The following is a 20474-nucleotide window of genomic DNA, read 5'->3' on the forward strand; positions in this document are numbered from 1 at the left end:
ACGAGATATCTGGCTTTCGCGATGAGCTTGCAAAACACGCGCAGAGACAAACAGACAAAGCCAGCGAGGTACAAGCCAACAGTTTACAATTCCGGACAACACATAAGAGAGTGTAACTGTCTGCCGTAGAAGTAACACTCTGCTACGCCCTTTGTTGACTCTTGACGGTTCATTAAGAGAAAATACTAAAACGTATGAAATGATATCACTCGAGTTATCTAAGCGTCCTAAGAGCCGGGACCGCTCATTGTTCTTTATTGTATCCTAGGAGCTGGACTGAAGTGGTCCCTTGTAAGTCCCCTCTATGTTCAGACAGAGAATCCGTTGCCCTTGGGGTTTTCTTCTATTACAGTACGAAAGCAACCTACATACGGAAAGAAGCATCATCTGGTGCGAGTAAAACGCTGGAGATTCGTCCGACTATGGAACTTAGGTACTGCCAAAGCACCCCGCACCCGCTAACCCATAACACACCCTGCAGCGACGATTGTACGAGGTAATCATCACGTGAGGGTGCGCCTCGGCACGTGACTACAAACAATTCAAGATGCTAAAAAACTCGAAAGGGGTGCTATCGACCACCAATATCTACTCAAGAACTTGAGAGAGAGAGGCGTTGACCTAAAAGCTGGGAGAGGAAACTGAACCGGACAAACCTTTGTATCAAAAAACAGAAAGTGCGGGACACGCCAAGGCCAAATTTTCAAGATGTCAAAATCGTTGATGCGCAGAGCTAAAAACGTGGTGAACGGGTACTCCACGACGCAAGTGCTGTTGCGAGAGGCCACTTCGAACGACCCAGATGGACCCTCGCTGGATTTGATGGACGAGATCGCGGAGCGGTCCTGGGACAGCGTGAGCTTTTTCGAAATTATGGATATGCTCGACAAGCGCTTGAACGACAAGGGAAAGAACTGGCGTCACGTGGCGAAGTCGCTAACAGTACTGGACTATCTCGTGCGGTGCGGCTCGGAGCATTGTGTGCCCTGGGCCAAGGAAAACCTGTATATCATCAAGACGCTTCGCGAATTTACGCATGAGGACGAGACAGGCGTAGATCAAGGCCAAATTGTGCGGGTTAAGGCGCGTGAGCTCACAGCGCTGCTGCAAGACGAGGAGCGGCTGCGCGAGGAGCGCGAGCTCAAAGGACGCAATCGCAGACCGCGCCGTCGCAAGAACAGTGATTCCTATGACGACGACATGCAGCGCGCTCTCGAGGAGAGCAGAATGACTGCAGAGCAAGAGGAAGCCGAGCGCCGCCGCAAGCTCGAGATGTATGACAATAGTGCAGATGACCTGCAGACGGCGCTGCAGCTAAGCAAAGAGGAGGAAGAGCTCCGGCGCTTGCGCGAGCTGCAGATGCAGCAGCAAATGCAGCAAGCTCAACAGCAAATGTTCGGGCTTCAGCAGCAGCAGACCCAGCAACCTATGTATTACGACGTGTTTGGCAATCCAATTAGCGCTGAAGAGTACTTGCAATATCAGCAGCAGATGTTGGAGCAGCAACAGATGCTCGAACAGCAGCAGCAGCAGCAGGCGCTGGCTCAACAACTGGCTCAACAGCAGTATTTGGCCCAGCAGCAGTACTTGGCCCAGCAGCAGCAGCAACAGCAGGCGCTGGCACAACAGCAGTACATGCAGGCGTATGCGCAGCAACAGAACGCGCAGCAACAGCTCCTGCCTCTGGAAACAGGCTCCAACAACCCCTTCGCAAAGAACGCACAGCAACCCTCGGCTGAAGATCCATCTAAGTATGCAGCAGCTTCTTCGCCACAGCGTACTCAACAACTCTCCCCTCAACTACAGCCACAACCAGAACAATTTCAACAGCAACAGCAGCAGATTCCTCAACAGCCGCTCAAGCAAACCAGAACTGGTAACCAATCTGTTACTGACAAATTCAGCGATCTAAATAACCTCCTAGCGAGCGGTACTGGCTTAGACACATTTGGTAATACCGGCCAGACCCGTATTCCTGCCCAACACACCAAGACTGGCACTTTCATTAACTCTCAGGGTACAGGCTACAAGCAAGTCTCAAATATGCCTCAAGGTAAACACAATCCCTTCTTGGGCCAGCAATACACCGGTCTTCCCAGCACAAGTGTCGTACCTTCTTACACAGGATATGGCTTTGGAAATCAAAACGTGCAGAAGCAGACAAACCAAAACCGTGCAAACGGTGCGGACCAAGGCGTTAGCTTGATCGACCTATAATTAGTATCCAACCATATTATTTCACTATCAGTTCCTTACTGAACGAGTTTCTTGTACTATATAAAAATCATCAAGCGCTACATATCTAAAAGCAGCAAACCGGATACTCTCTCCAAATCTTTATGAGTTAGGACAACCTGATCTCCCAGCTGGTCTTGGTGCTCGCTTTTGACTTGCTCCTTATTCTCAATTGACCGCAGAAGTGCCTCGCGAACAAATACCTCCAGGTATGCATCAACTAGAGACAAGGTGCTTTCAGTAATTCGTGTTGAGTCATCCTTGAATGAGCAGGTCTGAAATATACGCGCTATTGTGTCGCTAGGTATTGAGTTTGGCATGCTGATCTAATACGAGGCTCCTTTGGTTGAGGGATGATTGTATTTTAGTCAAAGATGATCAATTATTCTATATCAATGCAGAACCGCCTGCAATGTTACGTATACACCTTTAATGGGTATGGTAAGTTGTATCCTATGAGTTTTAGCTGGCTCGAGTATATACATTGGCAGTATGCACCAGCCACTTCCTTGATCTATCATATTGTTTTTGTGAGGCGCGGTTTCGGGTCTCGTTAACCTCCTAGACTTCTCCGTGGCCAGAATATTAGTATTGCTGTTTAATTGGTAGGTTGGGACTCTTGTTACAAGGCGCTTTATAGTTTCCATGGTAGACTCGCATTTGACAGGCCCGTCATATGCCAATGTGAACTGACGTACAGGAATGTGAATTGTAGCCGAGCCAAGTATTGTGATCTCAACTGGGGTATCAGATTGATCGCTGGCCGTAAAAACCAAAGCCATAGCGTTTTCGTCAGAGACAGAAGGCTCGACTTTAGACCTGTGAACAATCTCGAGGCTCGGGAGCATATGCGCAGCGAACGACTCTAGCAGAAATCTTGAAGACCTTGGGTCAGGATGTGACTTGGTCAGCCACTCCCCGCAAGACGGACATCGATAGTCGAACTTGGCACGTAGGCGAAGAGGAAGAGGTAAGGCAATATCTCCTGAGTCCTTTGTGTCTTTAAATTCTATTGGGCACTCCTCATTTATCATTTTATATAGTTTTGTTTCATTGAGGCGATCGAAGAGCTCTTTTGACGCGATGCTTTCACTGACTTCCCCGCCTTCTTCCATGTACTGCAGCTCCCGCTTGAAGCCATAGAATTCCCGGAGCGAGTTGAACCTCTGGGTATACGGGTCTTCCTTTTTCCGCAGCTCTTCAACGCAGCCGGTGAGCGTTTTTAAGGTACTAACTTCAGGAGTCTTGTACCTCCAGCTGCATCCATTACACACCATTTCGAAGCGTTTGTGCCCACTCGCTAGTTTCTCCATTGAAACAGAAAGAATAAGTTCGCATCGGGGGCATTCGAGGCAATTGTGTACACATCTTAGCTGGCCCTCTGATTCCGCAACCCTAAAACAGCCAGGACAGTACTTGATCAGTAGTTCGGGTTTCTGGCACCAATTGCAGGATACACGGTGACACTTCGCGCATATGTTCAGCTTATAAATGGAATTAGGCTCCGTCGAACAACTACACAACCATTGCGCTATCATTTATTTGTCGATTTCTGGCCGTTGTTCCTAAGATATGTATTATGATTGAAATTCATCGTTCAGGTACATACGGTAGTTGAAGTGTTCGCCAAACAAAATATCACTCAACCCGAGCATATACACAAGCGAATGCGATTGCAGCACTTATGGACGGCTGCAGTTTGGTGTCAGCTTGTCCTGAGTACTCAGGACCCCTGGCAGGAGGCAGTAGCTCTTCTAGAGACCTTACCTATGAAGGCAGACCCAATGGTTTCATCAGCTCAGGAATCAGACCCTTACATGGAACAAGTCGGCAGAGGAATAAAGATCACTCTCCCAATAGATTATTATGAGAGAGAACAAGAATCAAACTATAAGTCATTTTTCGAGAACGAAGCGTCGCCTGTTCAGCAAGAAGCCTACAAAAAGCTAGTGAGGTCTAGCGATGAATTCAACAATACCGAAGCAACTTATACACTAGCGCAGATGCATCTGGTACAGAACTTTGGGTTTCCGCACAACAAGACGTTGGCCTTCAAGTATATGCAGAGGTTCAACGAGCTGACAGACTTTCAGAACGCGTCAGCCGTTTTTGAGCTCGGAGTGATGCATATTACAGGACTGTTTGGAGCGATTCCTATTGACGTGTCTAAGGGGCTAGCCTTTTATGAGCAAGCTGCTAAGCTTGGTGATTATAGAGCAAGAATGGCTCTGGCATATCGCTACTTAAATGGGATTAATACGCCAAAGGATCTCAACCGCTCTCAGTTCCTATATAGCCTTTTGGCGAGAGAACTGCGCGAACACTTTAATGACACCGAGTGGAATATATTTCCTCCCTACGTTGAATCCTACTCAGTTCGAATTCCGGACTTCAGCGGTGGATTGCTGGGCAGCGGTTTGAGCGTTACTGCTTCCTCCGCTAAGAGGACTAGATCCAGTCGTCCTGACATTACGTCTTCTATCCTAACAAACCTACAGTCCGGAAAGATAGTTCTGCGGTTTGTTGGGGGGCAGGGCGATTTTTTAGAAGATGACGATGACGACGAAAACAAGATTGTGGATTATTATTACACGGCCTTAGACAATTACCAGGGCACATACACGCAGAAGAGAAATCTGGAAAAAGCATTTTATCTTTTGAACTCTACAGTGCATGAATTTCGTCCTTTCCTTAAGTTCATGGATCCGCTGCCGAAGTATTACTATGCGCGGTGTTTGGAGTTGCTCGGGCATATGTATTTGACTGGAGAGGGAATAGAGCGTGCCGATGTAGATTCATCAGAAGTTTGTTTGAAAGATGCCATAGGAATCAGAGATGCCTTACCGCAGGCTTATTTGGATCTCGGAATAATAAACCATTATTTCCGCAACAATATAACGGAAGCAGTAAAGTGCTACACCCATTTAAGAGAATCCCAGAGCAGTACTGGAGCCGAACTTTTCCAGCTTGATAAAATTTACAAGTCCGGTCTACTACCCAAGGACGGCGAGTTTGCATCACTCTGGATAGAAAAGGAAAGCTCGCCAAATGTCATAAGTATAGGAATGCTCCCCGAAAAGTTCATTGAACATGCAGCTATCTTTTACGGCTGCAACCGCGCCGTTTACGAAAACGCGGTTAACTACGAGAGTGACGTCTTTTTCAAGGGTCCTGGCGGGGGATCTCTGGTTGCGCTCAATGGGTTTAGGCGGTTCGTGCACTCAAGGGAAAATCTGGTGGCCCCACACCTTAGAGAGGCATTTGTGGAGCTTCTTCTCGGGAACACTGAGGCAGCCTTATGGCTCTATGCACAGGCTGCGGAGCAGGGCTTTGAAACCGCGCAGACAAACACTGCATTCCTTCTTTACCAACCCTCCTTCTTGCTGGAAGACCCTCCACAGGTGCCCCAAGAAAGAAAGCTGCTTGCGGCCACGTACTATAAGCGTGCTTATGGACAACACAACACCGACGCTCTCGTTGTAGCAGGGAACATTTATTATAACATGGGTCTCTATGTGGAGGCAGCAGAGCTGTACAGAGCGTCTTCTACACCGCAGGGTAGCTGGAATCTGGGTTACATGTACGAATTTGGTCTCGGAGTGAAGCAAAGCTTCCGTCTTGCCTCTCGGCACTACAAAAGCTCGCTTTCGCAAACCCGCAAAGTTTACTTGGGCGTAAAACTCACACTACTGAAGCTTCAGCTGAAAAAGTGGCTCAGCTGGCTTTCGGACAAGCCAATTGTACGGCCGCTCCTCGGCGCTAGCGCCGATGAAGAGAATGGGTCACTTGGAACCTCGCTACCAGGTTCAGGCACTTTTAAGTGGATGAAGAAAAAGCAGGAGAGACAAACCCATGCGCCTGAGCAGACTACGCCTTGGTCGCTCCTATCGCGATTCTTCTCTTTCTGAACCGCGAACTGGATGGGTGTCTTGAGAATGCTACGTTCTTCCGCGCTCAGTGCCTCTTATCCTCTGCCTTCAACAATTATCGCCATTCTCGGCGGCTAAAATAATGTAAACAATCTCGGTGTTACCCGTATATACGTAGTTAGTGATATCAACTTTTATTACCCGGAGATGGAAGGCAGGCCGAATTTTATTGAGAAACAGTAACCAAGAGTCTCACTAGCCGTCTCTGCCTTGACGTGATCCAGCGAACGCGAGTAAGTCAATTGCGAACGGAGTAAGAGCATCTGGTCAACAAGATGGTGACAATTACAAACGCACACACGGAGCTTATTCACGATGCAGTTTTGGACTACTATGGAAAGAGACTAGCGACGTGTTCATCGGATAAAAGCATTAAAATCTTCGAGGTAGAGGGCGAAACACACCGGCTGGTGGAGACGCTGTACGGACACGAGGGTCCCGTATGGCAGGTGGACTGGGCCCACCCTAAGTTCGGTGTTATTCTGGCGTCGAGTTCGTACGACGGCAAGGTGCTGATCTGGAGAGAGGAAAACGGCAGATGGTCGCAGATCGCGGTGCACGCAGTGCACTCTGCCTCGGTTAATTCTGTGAAATGGGCTCCACACGAATACGGGCCTCTGTTGCTAGCTGCGTCATCCGATGGTAAGGTCTCTGTGGTGGAATTCAAGGAGAACGGCACGACCGCCCCTATACTGATAGATGCACACGCCATCGGCGTAAACACGGCTTCCTGGGCGTCCGCAGCGCTTCAGGACGGTGCCGCGCCCCAGCAGATGCGCAGGTTCGTCACTGGCGGTGCAGACAATCTCGTCAAGGTGTGGAAGTTCAACCCGGACGCTAACACCTATCTACTCGAAGACACACTAGAGGGACACTCTGACTGGGTCCGCGACGTCGCCTGGTCCCCCTCCGTCCTGTTACGTTCTTATCTAGCAAGCGTGTCCCAGGATCGCACATGTATCATTTGGACCCAGGAGAACAGCCAAGGTCCATGGAAGAAAACCCTCCTGAAAGAAGACAAGTTTCCAGACGTCTTGTGGAGAGCGAGCTGGTCCCTTTCCGGTAACATCCTTGCTCTTTCCGGTGGCGACAACAAGGTCACCTTGTGGAAAGAAAACCTTGAGGGCAAATGGGAGCCTGCCGGAGAAGTTGAGCAATGAAGCATAACAAGAAACAAGTCAGCACTTTTTATATCAGATAAAATAGTATATGGGAGACTACGTATCAGCAACTCTTCTACAGTTCGCCAACAACCTCTTCAACCAACCTTTCCACGTCTACCGATGCAAGGAAACCTGCTTCGAGCACCTCTTCGTGAGTAGCTTTGCCACGATCTAGCGGCACAGGGCTTTCGTCCATAGCGCTGGCTGGGAAGTCGGTGACAACTTCATTAGTGATGAGACTTAGAGCAAGAACGCGTATTCCGCAATGTCTTGCGACAATCACCTCCGGCACAGTACTCATTCCGACGACGTCACCACCCACCAATCTGATAAGCCTTGCTTCAGCTCTTGTTTCGAAGGTAGGACCAGAAACATAGGTATATACACCTTCGTGGAGAGGTCTTTCGAGACCTAATTCGGCCCTCTTGTTGAACAAAAGCTTTCTCAAGTCCAAATCGTACGCGTCGCTGAGCGGCAAGAACCTAGGGCCATACTCCTCGAAATTTGGTCCCCGCAACGGATGTTGGCCTGCGATCCCTGGCATGTTGATGTGATCGTTCAAGCACATAAGATCGCCAGTTTGGTAGCTTGGGTTAATAGCACCGCATGCATTTGTCACAATTAGATGCTTAACAGTTTTCAGCTCATTGACTACACGGATAGGAAACACTGTCTCATGAAGGGCGTGGCCCTCGTAGTAGTGCAGCCTTCCGCACATCAACACCACAGGGCTTCCTTTCATGTAGCCAAACACTAGCTTGCCTTGGTGACCGGCAACAGTGCTACTTTTGAAGCCTGGAATCTTTTCATAAGGGATAACAAGCGGAGCAGGCTTTGGCGCGACCTTGTCGACAATACCACCCAACCCTGATCCGCAGATGATCAGCGTTCTGGGTTCAAATCTCGTAAAGTGCTCAAAGAAGGCATGCTTCAAGAACTCGACCGCATAACCAATAAGCAGTCGCTGCTCCTCTAAATCGAACACGTTCATTTTGCCACCTTTCTCTGTTTTGTAAATGAAAGAGATCTTTAAAGTTCAATTCTCGAGCTTGATAAGCTTTCTATGCATCAATATTTCCACAGATAACTACGTAGGGGATCATCGTGAATGCAATGGCGCACTTTTTACTTTCAATTGAAACTAGAGTTTATGTAAATTGACGAGAATCGATGTATCGCGGGCTCTGTCGTTTCCCTGGATTGATAATAGTATGCAGTTTGGCGTACTATGCACGCTTCGAAACAAAAGTGCTGTTTCGTTTTTGTGATGGTCATGATCGTTTTCGTAATCGTAATGCTGCTACTTCTTGTTCTTCTCATGCTTCGGCTGTCAGCTAGCATGGCTTCGAGCTGAATATAATACAAAAGCGTGTGTTTGTGTCGGATATACACACTTTGAAGCCAGTGGGGAAGAAAATTGTGGAAACATCGAATAACCTGCCTTAATGTAACAACCGCTCCAGAGATCATGAAAGAGCTAAATGCCAATGGTTGATATGATATTTTAAAAAAAAAAAAAATCGCAAGGATGGGCTACACGGCTGACTAGAAGATTACTTCAATATGTCTGTTGAGGTGCATGTCCTTGCATAGATGGGGCTTGCTCCATGGATTGGGGAGGCCCTTGCATAAATGCCTGAGGTGGGTACTGGTACTGTTGCTGAGGCATATATTGCTGCTGCTGAGGTGCATACTGCTGTGGTACAGCAGTAAATTGGGGTTGGGTTAGTTGAGGTGGAAGTTGTTGTTGTTGACCCGCAACGTTGGCCATCGTGTTTGGCAAGGAAGCCAATGGGAAGGGCACAGGAACCGCAGAATCATCTTCGGCCACGTACAGGGATTTGTCGATTTGCGCAGGAATTGCAGCAATTTCAGTGCCCAGCTCTTGCTCGATCTTGTAGAGATTGAAGCGGTCATTCCAGTTGATCAAGTTGATAGCCAGACCCAAGTGGCCGAATCTGCCTGATCTACCGATACGATGCAAGTAGGTTTCTGCAGTCTTAGGGAAATCAAAGTTAATGACGACATTTACCGCTTGGATGTCGATACCACGGGTGAGAAGGTCTGAGCAAACTAGCGTACGGACCTTGCCCTGGCGGAATTCATGGAAGACCTTGTTTCTCTCAGACTGCTTCATACGAGCGTGAGAATAATAACACGAATAACCGAGATCTGTGATTTTCTTGGCCAGCAGCTCGACACGGTTTGTGGAGTTACAGAATATAATAGCCTGGTTGATTTGAAGCTTGGAGAACAAGGTGTTCAGACAGTGCAGCTTTTGGCGTTCCTCGACGAAAGCGTAGTACTGAGTGATACCCTTCAAAGTCAGCTCATCCATCAGGTTGATCTCGTAAGGCTTGTGCAAATGTTTTACCATAAACTCCTTAACAGTAAGTGGGAATGTGGCACTGAACAACAGAGATTGATGGACGGGAGGCAAAAACGTTAGAATTTGCTCGATGATAGCTTTGAAGTCGCGAGACAGCATCTTGTCGGCCTCGTCCATGACAAAAAGCGGACACTCGCTGAGGTCCGCGACCTTGCGGGACGCCAGGTCCAGAACACGGCCGGGGGTACCCACGAGTATATGAACGGGCTCGTTGAGTCTCAAAATATCATCACGGAGGTTGGTACCACCGGTAGTAACCATGCACGAGATCCCGCAGTGCTTGCCGAGAGTACGCACAACCTGAGAGGTTTGGAGAGCAAGCTCACGGGTGGGAACCATGATCAGAGCTTGAATCTTGTTCACCTTGGGCTTCACCTTTTCCAGCGTGGGTACAACAAAGGCCGCGGTCTTCCCTGTACCGTTTTTGGCACGCGCCAGCACGTCACGGCCGGCGATCGCGATTGGGATAGCCTCCTCTTGGATGGGCGAAGGCTTCTCGAACCCGGCTTCAAAAATGCCCATCAGCAGCTCACGTTTCAGGTAAAAGTCCTCGAAAGTGTTGCCCCTTGTGTTGAGCACGTCATCGGTCTGTGGCCGGGTATCTTTCTTGGGGATGTTCAGCTGTGATTTCCAGTCGTCTTCCATGGTAGAGTATGTGGTGTTTAGGCTATCGAGCCAGTTTGTTTAGTGACCAAGTATAATAATAATCGCAAAAACTGCAATAGAGATCAAACACTAGAGTTTCTTCCTGATGGAAAGGAGATAAAGCCACAGGTGTAAGTCTCAGAAAACTTTCAAACTTATGCCAATTGCGCTACTTTGCAATACAACAATGACAAACACAGACGCTTTGCAAACGGAATTTATTTTTGTCGCACAAAATACTTTCTGAAGTCAACCCGTTTATTTGAGATATGACTTTGACAGATAAATACCGAGCTTTCAGCCTCTGCAAGTGAAAGTGCGCTTTAAGATACCAGTTATCGGCTTTGAATGAACAATTATCAACAATCAAAAGGCATATCGACTTGCGTTCATAGTTGCCAACCTTCTGACCCCCATAAAATTTTTTCAAAAGGAGAGCGGGAGGGTAACTAACTTTTTAATGAACATGGAAAAAGCCAGTCAAGGTCCCAATAATGGGAGAAGTTGTGGAGAGGGATGAACCAAACAGCGGTGAGACTCGTGGGTTTAACAGTTTGTCGCAGGTCTTCATTCAGACAAGACAATACCAAGCATTTCGATTGATAATTTGAAGTGGGTTGCAGGGGTCCGTTTTAGGTGAGTTAGCTAGAATATCGAGTGAACTTGAAAGGGCGATGAGCTTTGCGAGCCAAGATGTGAGCTTAAGGCAGAAAAGTAGGCCCGGCGAGTCCGGACTATTTCAGCCTTCGTCGCTCAAACGAAAGAATCTGAAGAAACTGACTCTAGGTGGCGCTGTGGGCACGGGACGCGGGCTGCGAACGGACAACATGGTGCCCGTAAGCATCACCGGTAGTAGCGGCAGTAACGGCATTGAGGCGCCTCTGGGCCTGAATGGGATACCGAACGGCGACTTGCGGGGTTACGGAAGTTCCGGCGTGAGCCCTACGTCGGATCCGTCATCTGCAGGCATCACACCGACCGAGGAAGTTCCTGGCCTGACATCGGACCTGGAGAACCTGTCGCTATTTCAAGATACGACCATAGAGCTCCAGGACCTCGTGCAGCTGGGAAAAATCGGTTCCGGCAATTCCGGGACTGTGCTCAAAACGCTGCATGTACCGGACTCGCGGATTATTGCCAAAAAATCGATTCCCGTTGAGAACAAGCAGCTCGTCAAAAGCCAGCTCATGCGTGAGCTCTCCATCATGCGAAATGTCAAGCCACACGATAACATCGTTGGCTTCTTCGGAGCCTTTTACACTGCCTCCACCAGCAACGAGATCGTGATACTTATGGAGTACATGGACTGCGGGTCGCTCGACAAGATCATGTCAACTTATAAGGCATTTGTGGCACGCGGCATACAGTCGCCAACTGAGAACTGGTTCTCCGAGCCTGTGCTATCAAAGATTTCTTTCGCGGTTCTAAACGGCCTGCTGTATCTGTACCGAGGCTACAAAATTATCCACCGAGACATCAAGCCTTCCAATGTGCTTATAAACAGCAAGGGCTGCGTCAAGATATGCGACTTTGGAGTATCAAAAAAACTAATCAACTCCATCGCGGACACTTTCGTTGGGACGTCGACTTATATGTCTCCCGAACGTATCCAGGGAAGCGTTTACTCCACTAAGGGTGACGTTTGGTCGCTCGGGCTCATGATCATAGAGTTGGTAACAGGTGAGTTCCCACTGGGAGGCCATTCCGACACACCTGAGGGTATATTAGATTTACTGCAGCGTATTGTGAACGAACCGCCACCAAGGTTGCCGCCGCAACTACCAAATGGATTGCAGTACTCACGCGAGATGTTTGATTTTGTCAATAGATGTTGTGTCAAGGACGAGCGCGAGAGATCGTCATTGCAAGAGCTTCTGTGCCACGATTTCATTGAAAAAAGCCGGTCGCAGGGAGATCGGGAGTTCAGACATTGGTGTAAGCGCATAAAGAAATGGTTAAAAGAGGACAAGATGCTCAGGCGCGAGGAACAAGAGCGAGCTAAACTGGTGAAACGCCAGCTGGAGAGCGCTGCCAACGCCGCCACTGCAGCAAGACATCGCTAAAATGCATTACGACTGTAACAATAGAGTATATAGCAGATAATTTATTTGCCGATTCTTCAATGCTCGTTTGTGCCTGGCTTCTTCTTGTTCCAAAGCCATCCCTCAGAGCCCCTTATTAGTCCAAAAATGATCAAAGAGCCTCCCATGGTTCGGAGACTTGTTCTCCACCACTTGGGATTCATCTGCTGAAATTTCTCAGCTGTGATTCCTCGCTTCTTCTCTTTTTCGGAGTACTCAAAAGGTTTGCCACTCAATAGGTAGGTTCCGAACCCCAAACTGAACATGGTGCTCATAACTTGACATGGGATACAATCCTTTGTCTCCTCGCTAGAGAGCTCCCTTTGGGGAGGCGGGTTGAATACAGATAGTATGTTGCTCTGCATTTTGGTCTAACTCTATCTGCATTTGTCGATGAGCAGTGGTTAACGAGATAAAAATCTCAACGCGTAACTAAAATAAACACAAGACAAGGCTCTTCAGGCCAACTAACCAAAGTCTGATGGGGGAATTGAGTGAGTTTCAGAAGCGGAGGCTAGAGAATATCAAGAGAAACAATGATCTACTTAAAAAGCTAAACCTAAGTGGCGTTTCCAATCAAATCAAGAACGAAGCGGGTGCCAAAGATGAACGCAAGCCGAAGAAGAAGGCAGCTAAGCAAAGGGTGGTCAAAAAGGAGCCCAAGCCTGAGAAAGTACCGACACGAAGATCTAGAAGATTAATGGGAGAGTCGGCTGATGGCAAGGAAGTCCCTCACGTTAGTGACTATGAGCTCCTCAAGGGCAGCAGATCTAATGACCCAGAGTTGTTAGACAACCTCAAAAGTACGGCTTTAGTAGGAGACGTGAAGCTCAGCGATCTCTTGAAATCCGAAGATGAAAACGAGCTTCTGGCTCGATTCCAAAACTATAACAGCAAGGGTTTCTCGTCTGGCGATTTCTTCAAAGAGCTACAGAAGCACCAGAAGGTCTCCGAAGATATCCAGGAGCTACAGCAGGAGTTCAATCTTGAACTTTACGAAATTTTTCAGCCGAATGAAATCAAAATTGTCCAGGATCGCATCAGCGCACTGTTTTTTCATCCTTCCGTCGACCAGAAGTTGGTAGTTGGCGGCGACACAACAGGTCATGTTGGTCTCTGGAATGTCATAGACGAGGAACCCAACGATGATCTCGCAGAACCTGACATTACAACTGTCCAACTCTTCTCTAAGAATGTCGCGAAAATTGACGTTTATCCAACAGACCCTGGAAAACTCTTGACGGCCTCCTACGACGGTATGATCCGCTCAATTCAACTTGATAGCTTGAAGAGTGAAGAGCTGCTTTCACTGAAAAATGAGTACGACGAATCTTTAGGGGTAAGCGACTTTCAGTTTAGCTACGAAAATCCTAACGAGATTTTCCTGACTACCCTGAGTGGAGAGTTTACCACATTTGACACAAGAACTAAACCAACTTCCATCAACCTGCGGAGGCTTGCTGACAAAAAAATAGGTTCATTCAGCATAAATCCTAAGAGGCCCTACGAAATTGCGACAGGATCTCTTGATCGTACTCTCAAAATATGGGATCTTCGCAAAACCGTTAAGAACCCGGAATGGTCAGCCTTCGATGACTACTCAAGTCACGAGGTTGTTTCCACATACGATTCTAGATTGAGTGTTTCTGCAGTCTCCTACTCGCCTCTGGATGGCTCTCTAGTTTGTAATGGTTACGACGACACACTCCGAATATTCGATGTGAAGGATGTTCCTCCACAAGATCTGCAGCCCAAACTTACGCTCAAGCACAATTGCCAAACGGGGAGATGGACAAGTATTCTTAAGGCACGTTTTAAAGCCAACATGGATGTTTTCGCGATCGCGAACATGAGCAGGGCAATTGACATATACCACAGTTCAGGCCAACAGTTGGCACATTTGAAAACGGCCACAGTTCCTGCCGTAGTGAGCTGGCATCCTCTCAAGAACTGGATAGTTGGAGGGAACTCAAGCGGGAAAGTTTTTCTGTTTCAGAGCCCTAATAAAGACTCTTGATAAACCCCATTTAAAATATGGTTTTGTTTTGTTGAAGTTGTAATCATATATAAATTTAGTTATAAAAAGTCAAGGCCGTGTCAGGAACCCAACACAGGGCCAAAGAATCAAGTGGAAAGATATCAATGAAAAAACTTCGAATCGTGAAATTCTATCAAAAAAAATGCAAACACCTTTTTTAGGACTGAGACAGGAACTGCGGGACCTTTTCCCAGAGTTTCAGTTGTCAATTGCGCCAGGCAATTCGTCCTTGTAGTAAATCATTAGATAGCCGACGAAACCCTCTCCATTGGGGTTCGCCTTGCCGTTAGCATCGACTTCACCAGCGCCGAAATGAAAAGTGTGGTAGTTCTTGAAGCCGAAGTACTCGTAAACGGACCTGGCATGCTCGTTAATGGCCTCGAGGACAAGGGCAACGCCTTCTTCGTCCGCCTTACGCTTGTAGGTGTCGAAGATGGCCCTGACAGAGCCTCTAACTTTGGGATTCGTCAAGTCCTTGCCGACGATGAACAGGTAGTAGCAGTCCAACTCCTTCAAGATTTCGTCTCTCTTGTCATGCAAAACTTCAAAGAAGATGTGGTTGAACACTGGATCGTTAGTAAGGTCCTGGTCGAAATGGTGACCAGGGCCAGTCCAGACAGCCACGGCGTCGAAATCGTTGGCCTCAACAATCTCCCCGCCCTTGGCTGCGTATAGCAGGTTAAACTGATGCAAGATCTCGTTGATCCGTGCCTTGGGGACCTCCTCACTGGAAGGAATGTTCGCGAACTTCTTCATCAAGTAGTCGTTCGCCTTTGAGTCATGGAACGCCTTGGCTAGCGTGAGCGTGGCCCTCTCGATGTTGGTGACTTTATTTACAGGAACCACTGTTCTGCAGTGTCCGTTATTCACCTTCACCACTGGCTTCGACTCCAAATCTACCAATGGGGAGGCAGGGGGCGAAAGAGGACTTTGTTTCATCATGTTTGTTAGTTTCTGGGAAATGGTTAATGAGATACGTTTAAAATTAAGTTTTCGGGTTTTAACAACCGATCGATGTGTGTGTTGGAGGCTATGATTCAAACCACATTAGTTTACTCTCCTTGCCTAATTCGCAGATCTTCTTATATTCTGGCCAGCCATGGTGTCCATCGCTCGAGGCTCAGAGATCCTCTTCTGTCGCTTAATTTTTCTACGCTTATCAAAATGTTCCTGTTGATAAGCGACATTAAAGGAGAACACGGAACGGAAACATGCGTAATCGAAGAGACAAGCGCGAGCGAGGAATGCATTGAAGCGCAGTATAGTGCAGTTGAGCGCAGTGAAGCGCAGCGAAGGACGGATAAGCGATGTCCGAGCAAGTAACGTGACCGCTAGAAATCAGCAGCCGTGACACTACAGGGAAGATCTCCAGAAAAGTGAAGCTGAAAGCGATATGGAAAAGAAGAGCCGTACATGCCCAACGAAACAAACGACAATTTGGCGGTGGTAGCCACCTGCGCGGGAATCAGACCTGCTGAGCTGTATTTGGATCGTCCACTGTTGTAGTCTCGAGTCTAGATAATCACCTGACTGATATTTTCACGAACAAACAGTAGGTTAATATCGTCGCGGTCCCAAATGAGCTCTAGCAGGTTGTCGATCTTGAGCGCTCCGTATGAGTGAATGGTTTCTGAAGTACTTTTGAGATACTCCTTTATTACCAGGCGGTCTTCCGGGTCCACTGAGAACGCGCCGATGATGAGTAGTGACCATAAAAGGATACACAGTAGTGGATTGCCCTTCTCGATGTCACGTAGGCTTTGAATCGAGTACTTTACTACGCCTTGAATCTCTAAGTTGCGCACGTCGAAGTCGTCATACCGAATGATTTTACTCAAAAGCAAGTAGCACGCCTTGCTGATGATCGAGCCGCTGAGTAGGCCAGGGCGGTACACCTCGTACTTTCGCTCGTCGTTTCGCACTTCCTCTGGCAGCTGCGGAGGGGTGTAGTATAGGCAGTCTTGCAGTAGCTTCTGGGCCTCGTCCGTCCAGTGCGGTGATGTGAGGGGAAGTGGCATCCGGCTTAAGAATGATACTTTTGCCAGCATTCCGAAAGCGTCGACTGAGGGTCCCAGCACGGGATTGTTCATCCACTCAACGTCGCAGTCGTTGAATATAGGTGACTTAAGAAGTGTGGTCAGGTTTGCAAACATGTCACTGAAAGGGTTTGGCAGTTTCGACAGGTCTCGCGCGACCAGCAGCGACACGGTGTAGTTGTACATAAAGCTTTCGATGAGCATGCGGTCAGTAGGTGTCGAGCCGCGCTCCTTGATAGTCTGGTATTTGCGTTTGATGATGTTGAAGGAGTGGGCAAGGTTGTCTACGCACCTATCGACCATTGATATGCCCTCTCCGTTGTGGAGCTTGTTGGTTAAACACAGGAGTTGGAAACAAGCAAACGCCCACGTTTCGTCGCCGCGTATTCGGTTGGAGGCAAGCTCTTTTTGCAGCCTTGACTTGCTGGACTGGTATAAGCGCTCTGCAAGCTGAGAGTATTTCTGGGGCTGGCACCAAGCGAGAAACGTTGCACCGCAACATAGGAACACATCTTTGACTATAGGATGTTGCGTGAGCAGCGGAACAAATGTCTCGGTGGTTGTTAGTTGAGGAAGTGTCTGCTGCGGGCCCACTGCAGGCAGGAAGTAATAGACGCATGTGTAGTATAACAAGAGATCCTGTTGTGTAAACTGGTATTGTGACATGAGTTTTGCGACAGAGGTTCGCTTGGTTTGGTTGTTGGTGGAGGTCCAGTCCACAAACTTCTCCATCAGTTTTCCGTAGAATTTCTCTGTCTGTTCCTCATCCAGGCCGTACGCGTTTAGGTCATCTTCGGTGTGGACAGCGCTCATGATTGAAGCTGCGGCCACCAGGTCGCCGTCTGGCAGCGGCGATGCGCACACAGGAGAGATTATGGAGAAATTCGGTGACACAATGGGCTCAGTAAAGTTCATGTCAAACAGCTTTTCCCAAAAAAACCCCGTCTGCGGGGTTCCGGGAAGGTTGCCAGGAGAATCGAGGAAGGAGGCCCATTCCTCGCGATCCCGCCGTGTAGGTATCAGTGCATGGGATTGTTCTAAAGGAGTCTCTGTCGGCTCTGCGACAGGCTGGGCTGTTTCCGACCCTTCGGTGTGGCTTTCAGTCTCGCTGGCTTCGAGATCCTCTTCGTCCTCACCGCTTGACTGGCTGTTGAATATCTGGGAAGCGTCGTTCATCGGCAAGTCTGTGCTGTGGAGCACCAAGGCCTTACTTGCGTGGTCAATTGCATAGTTAACGAAGTGTTGCGCCTGTGTCCGCGAACCCCGCCGCGACGCTGGCCCTTCTGAGACCGGTGGGCTTGTGATGGGGACAAGGAGGGACGATTCGTCGTAGAGGTCGACCTCGCGCTTCATTTTCTCGCGCATCTCTTTGGTCAGACGGCCCTGGCCCTTGCGGGGCCAGATGCACTTGAGCACATGCTTGGTGCAAGTGCCGCACTTGGGGTGAACCTCGTCGCATTTTTTGCGTCTCAGGCGGCAGGTGAAGCACCCTGCTCGAGATCGATTGCGCTTGGGCCGCAGGGCGTGCCCTGAGTCGTGCTTGGTTGGATTGTCGGGAGATTGGGCAGCGGTTGTAGCGGTCATTCCTGGCGTTAATCATCAACTATTCCACTTAGGACGGGCACCACGGGAGCTGGTAATCGCGTGCCAGAGAAACCGTGTGTGTTGAAGGGCGTCTCGTCGGTCTCGTAAGGCGTGTTAGCGCGTCGTTGAAGGCCTGAACCTTCGTGCTACGGGCCCTACAAGATCGCAGGATCTTATCGCAGTGCGATAAGGACCTGGGGCGATTGCGTTGACACGTGCAGATCTGAGTCACGGGTTCGTACAGAGCATGGCATCTGGGGTCACGTGTGCACAATAAGGGCTCACCTCGCCAGGGTGTAGAAATCGCTATGTACGCTCAACCCACGGTCTGTTTCTTTACTTCTGGAACCATCAGCATGAGGCGGCCCGCTTTCGTGACATCTGGGCTTGCCAGTTATCCACTAAAATCGTTACCTTTGACATCATTTCTTTGTCACGCGAACGTAAACTATAGTAATGCCGTGCCGAAAGTTGCCTATCCCGGACAATCATTAACACTTCCTTGTGCACCCGGCCATCGCTTCAACGCATTACACAAAGCGCGCAACATACACAGGCCGTATCCTCGATCATGCTGATGCCATGCCTGGGCCATGCCGTCCACGTATACCGTGCAGCTCAAGAGCTCGTCAAAGCCCCAGCACACGTGACCATAATATTACATAATACGATACATATGCACTTTTTATGCATAATGTCATAATCACGCATATGTCACCTATAGCAACAGACGGTACCCTATTCGCGACACCACGTGACATGAAATCGATCCGCAGTGTATATACAGGTCGTGTCGTACGTTGAGAGCAGCCCGCGCCGCGGACGCCGACTGGCCTCACCAACGGTGTTTTGATTTCGAGAACTCAAAAAAAATGTTCAGTTTTGTGCCTAGAAGTGTCAACACTCTCCAAAACAACACCGGCCTAAGAATTGAGGTTCCCGCGTGCCGAACCCAGTTCCCATTCTGCTCGCCATGCAATATTCGCGCTTCGCCAGCGACGAGAACCGAGTCTTCGACCACGCCGCGCACGCGCGGTTCACCAACGATGAGAACGCAGTGCCGCAGGGGCCCGCGGGCCTCGCGGGCTCGAAGCTCGCGCTAGGGGTAGCCGAGTCTGTGCAGACGTCGGGACGCCGTGTCGCGCTGGGCGATGTGACCAGCCAGGCCAACAAGCAGGCGCACGGAAAGCCTGGCGTTCTTGCGCACGCCCACTCCCGGCACGCTTCTGAAAATCACAATGGACCTGCCACGGCGCAGCTCGAGCACACAGGCGCACAACCGATGAGCCCGCCCATGGAGCTGCGGTCGCCGGAGAAAATGTACTCGGACGACACCCTCCAGGGCGCGGATCACGTGGGCGAGGACTTCAACGACGACACTTCGTCTGTGTCCTCTGACAGCGAGCCGCTGCTCCTGGTGTCGACCGAGGAGTCCATGCGCGCTGTCCAGCTCGCAAACCAGGAGTTCTACTCAGAGTCCCCGGACCCCCTGGACGAAGACACCTACGACCTCGTCATGGTCGTGGAGTACACCCAAGAGGTGTTCCAGTACCTGCACGAGCTCGAGGAAAAGTACAGGCCTCACCCTCGTTACATGCATTTCCAGCCGGAGCTCAAATGGTCTTACCGCTCTACTCTGATAGACTGGATAGTCCAAGTGCACGCCCGCTTCCAGCTCCTGCCCGAGACTTTATATCTGACCGTCAACATCATCGACAGATTCCTGTCCAGGAAAACGGTCACATTGAACAGGTTCCAACTGGTTGGAGCCGCTGCTCTCTTTTTGGCAGCTAAATTCGAAGAAATCAATTGCCCAACTTTGAAAGAGATTCTCTACATGCTCGACAACTCCTACACCAAAGATGAACTTTTAAGAGCCGAAAGATACATGATAAACACTTTAGAATTCGAACTAGGCTGGCCTGGTCCCATGTCCTTTCTGCGCAGGGTTAGTAAAGCCGACGACTACGAGTACGATATAAGGACTTTGGCAAAATATTTACTAGAGACTACAATTATGGATTGTCGCTTGGTCTCCGCGCAGCCCAGCTGGCTAGCTGCAGGTGCCTACTACCTGAGCAGAGTAATACTAGGCTTCAACAACTGGACCAAACAGCACATTTACTGCTCGGGTTACACTGCCGAGCAGCTTTTTCCGCTAGCCACCATAATCCTGGAAAATTGTAGGCACGCATCTAAGCGCCACCAAGCCATCTTTGAAAAGTACTCTGAACGCCGTCATCGCCGCTCTTCTCAAGTTGTGGCGAGGTGGATTGCAATGGCCGAAGAGCGGATCTCATGAGCCCAAAACTAGGCTTGACATTCTCTAACGACCAGCACAAGGGGGACAATTCCCTACTAATAAGCATTATCA

General features: G+C 49.1%; 13 protein-coding genes across 13 annotated transcripts; 6 read left to right on the forward strand and 7 right to left on the reverse strand.

Annotated features, from left to right (window-relative positions):
• Window positions 1-708: 708 nt before the first annotated feature.
• ENT1 (epsin) lies at window positions 709-2217 on the forward strand (the record flags this gene model as incomplete). The annotated part of the gene is made up of 1 exon (XM_002555894.1): window positions 709-2217. The coding sequence occupies one exon, from the start codon at window positions 709-711 to the stop codon at window positions 2215-2217; it is 1509 nt and encodes a 502-aa protein (XP_002555940.1).
• Window positions 2218-2294: 77 nt separating this feature from the next.
• MHF2 (Mhf2p) lies at window positions 2295-2555 on the reverse strand (the record flags this gene model as incomplete). The annotated part of the gene is made up of 1 exon (XM_002555895.1): window positions 2295-2555. One exon carries the CDS (start codon window positions 2553-2555, stop codon window positions 2295-2297), a length of 261 nt encoding a protein of 86 aa, XP_002555941.1.
• A 72-nt stretch (window positions 2556-2627) lies between these two features.
• KLTH0H01474g (KLTH0H01474p) lies at window positions 2628-3773 on the reverse strand (the record flags this gene model as incomplete). The annotated part of the gene is made up of 1 exon (XM_002555896.1): window positions 2628-3773. The coding sequence occupies one exon, from the start codon at window positions 3771-3773 to the stop codon at window positions 2628-2630; it is 1146 nt and encodes a 381-aa protein (XP_002555942.1).
• Window positions 3774-3902: 129 nt separating this feature from the next.
• Window positions 3903-6143, forward strand: HRD3 (ubiquitin ligase complex subunit HRD3; the record flags this gene model as incomplete). Its single annotated transcript, XM_002555897.1, has 1 exon — window positions 3903-6143. One exon carries the CDS (start codon window positions 3903-3905, stop codon window positions 6141-6143), a length of 2241 nt encoding a protein of 746 aa, XP_002555943.1.
• Window positions 6144-6439: 296 nt separating this feature from the next.
• SEC13 (GTPase-activating protein SEC13) lies at window positions 6440-7324 on the forward strand (the record flags this gene model as incomplete). The annotated part of the gene is made up of 1 exon (XM_002555898.1): window positions 6440-7324. One exon carries the CDS (start codon window positions 6440-6442, stop codon window positions 7322-7324), a length of 885 nt encoding a protein of 294 aa, XP_002555944.1.
• A 76-nt stretch (window positions 7325-7400) lies between these two features.
• PNP1 (purine-nucleoside phosphorylase) lies at window positions 7401-8318 on the reverse strand (the record flags this gene model as incomplete). Its single annotated transcript, XM_002555899.1, has 1 exon — window positions 7401-8318. One exon carries the CDS (start codon window positions 8316-8318, stop codon window positions 7401-7403), a length of 918 nt encoding a protein of 305 aa, XP_002555945.1.
• Window positions 8319-8885: 567 nt separating this feature from the next.
• On the reverse strand, window positions 8886-10361 carry DHH1 (DExD/H-box ATP-dependent RNA helicase DHH1; the record flags this gene model as incomplete). The annotated part of the gene is made up of 1 exon (XM_002555900.1): window positions 8886-10361. The coding sequence occupies one exon, from the start codon at window positions 10359-10361 to the stop codon at window positions 8886-8888; it is 1476 nt and encodes a 491-aa protein (XP_002555946.1).
• A 674-nt stretch (window positions 10362-11035) lies between these two features.
• Window positions 11036-12424, forward strand: STE7 (mitogen-activated protein kinase kinase STE7; the record flags this gene model as incomplete). Its single annotated transcript, XM_002555901.1, has 1 exon — window positions 11036-12424. One exon carries the CDS (start codon window positions 11036-11038, stop codon window positions 12422-12424), a length of 1389 nt encoding a protein of 462 aa, XP_002555947.1.
• Window positions 12425-12480: 56 nt separating this feature from the next.
• On the reverse strand, window positions 12481-12807 carry DMO2 (Dmo2p; the record flags this gene model as incomplete). Its single annotated transcript, XM_002555902.1, has 1 exon — window positions 12481-12807. The coding sequence occupies one exon, from the start codon at window positions 12805-12807 to the stop codon at window positions 12481-12483; it is 327 nt and encodes a 108-aa protein (XP_002555948.1).
• A 116-nt stretch (window positions 12808-12923) lies between these two features.
• Window positions 12924-14459, forward strand: CMR1 (Cmr1p; the record flags this gene model as incomplete). The annotated part of the gene is made up of 1 exon (XM_002555903.1): window positions 12924-14459. The coding sequence occupies one exon, from the start codon at window positions 12924-12926 to the stop codon at window positions 14457-14459; it is 1536 nt and encodes a 511-aa protein (XP_002555949.1).
• Window positions 14460-14678: 219 nt separating this feature from the next.
• Window positions 14679-15422, reverse strand: IAT4 (Iat4p; the record flags this gene model as incomplete). Its single annotated transcript, XM_002555904.1, has 1 exon — window positions 14679-15422. One exon carries the CDS (start codon window positions 15420-15422, stop codon window positions 14679-14681), a length of 744 nt encoding a protein of 247 aa, XP_002555950.1.
• Window positions 15423-15994: 572 nt separating this feature from the next.
• Window positions 15995-18100, reverse strand: KLTH0H01672g (Zn(II)2Cys6 transcription factor; the record flags this gene model as incomplete). Its single annotated transcript, XM_002555905.1, has 1 exon — window positions 15995-18100. The coding sequence occupies one exon, from the start codon at window positions 18098-18100 to the stop codon at window positions 15995-15997; it is 2106 nt and encodes a 701-aa protein (XP_002555951.1).
• A 973-nt stretch (window positions 18101-19073) lies between these two features.
• Window positions 19074-20402, forward strand: KLTH0H01694g (cyclin family protein; the record flags this gene model as incomplete). Its single annotated transcript, XM_002555906.1, has 1 exon — window positions 19074-20402. One exon carries the CDS (start codon window positions 19074-19076, stop codon window positions 20400-20402), a length of 1329 nt encoding a protein of 442 aa, XP_002555952.1.
• Window positions 20403-20474: the final 72 nt, after the last annotated feature.

This window comes from Lachancea thermotolerans, assembly GCF_000142805.1.
Source record: "Lachancea thermotolerans CBS 6340 chromosome H complete sequence".
NCBI classification, from domain to species: Eukaryota; Fungi; Ascomycota; class Saccharomycetes; order Saccharomycetales; family Saccharomycetaceae; genus Lachancea; species Lachancea thermotolerans.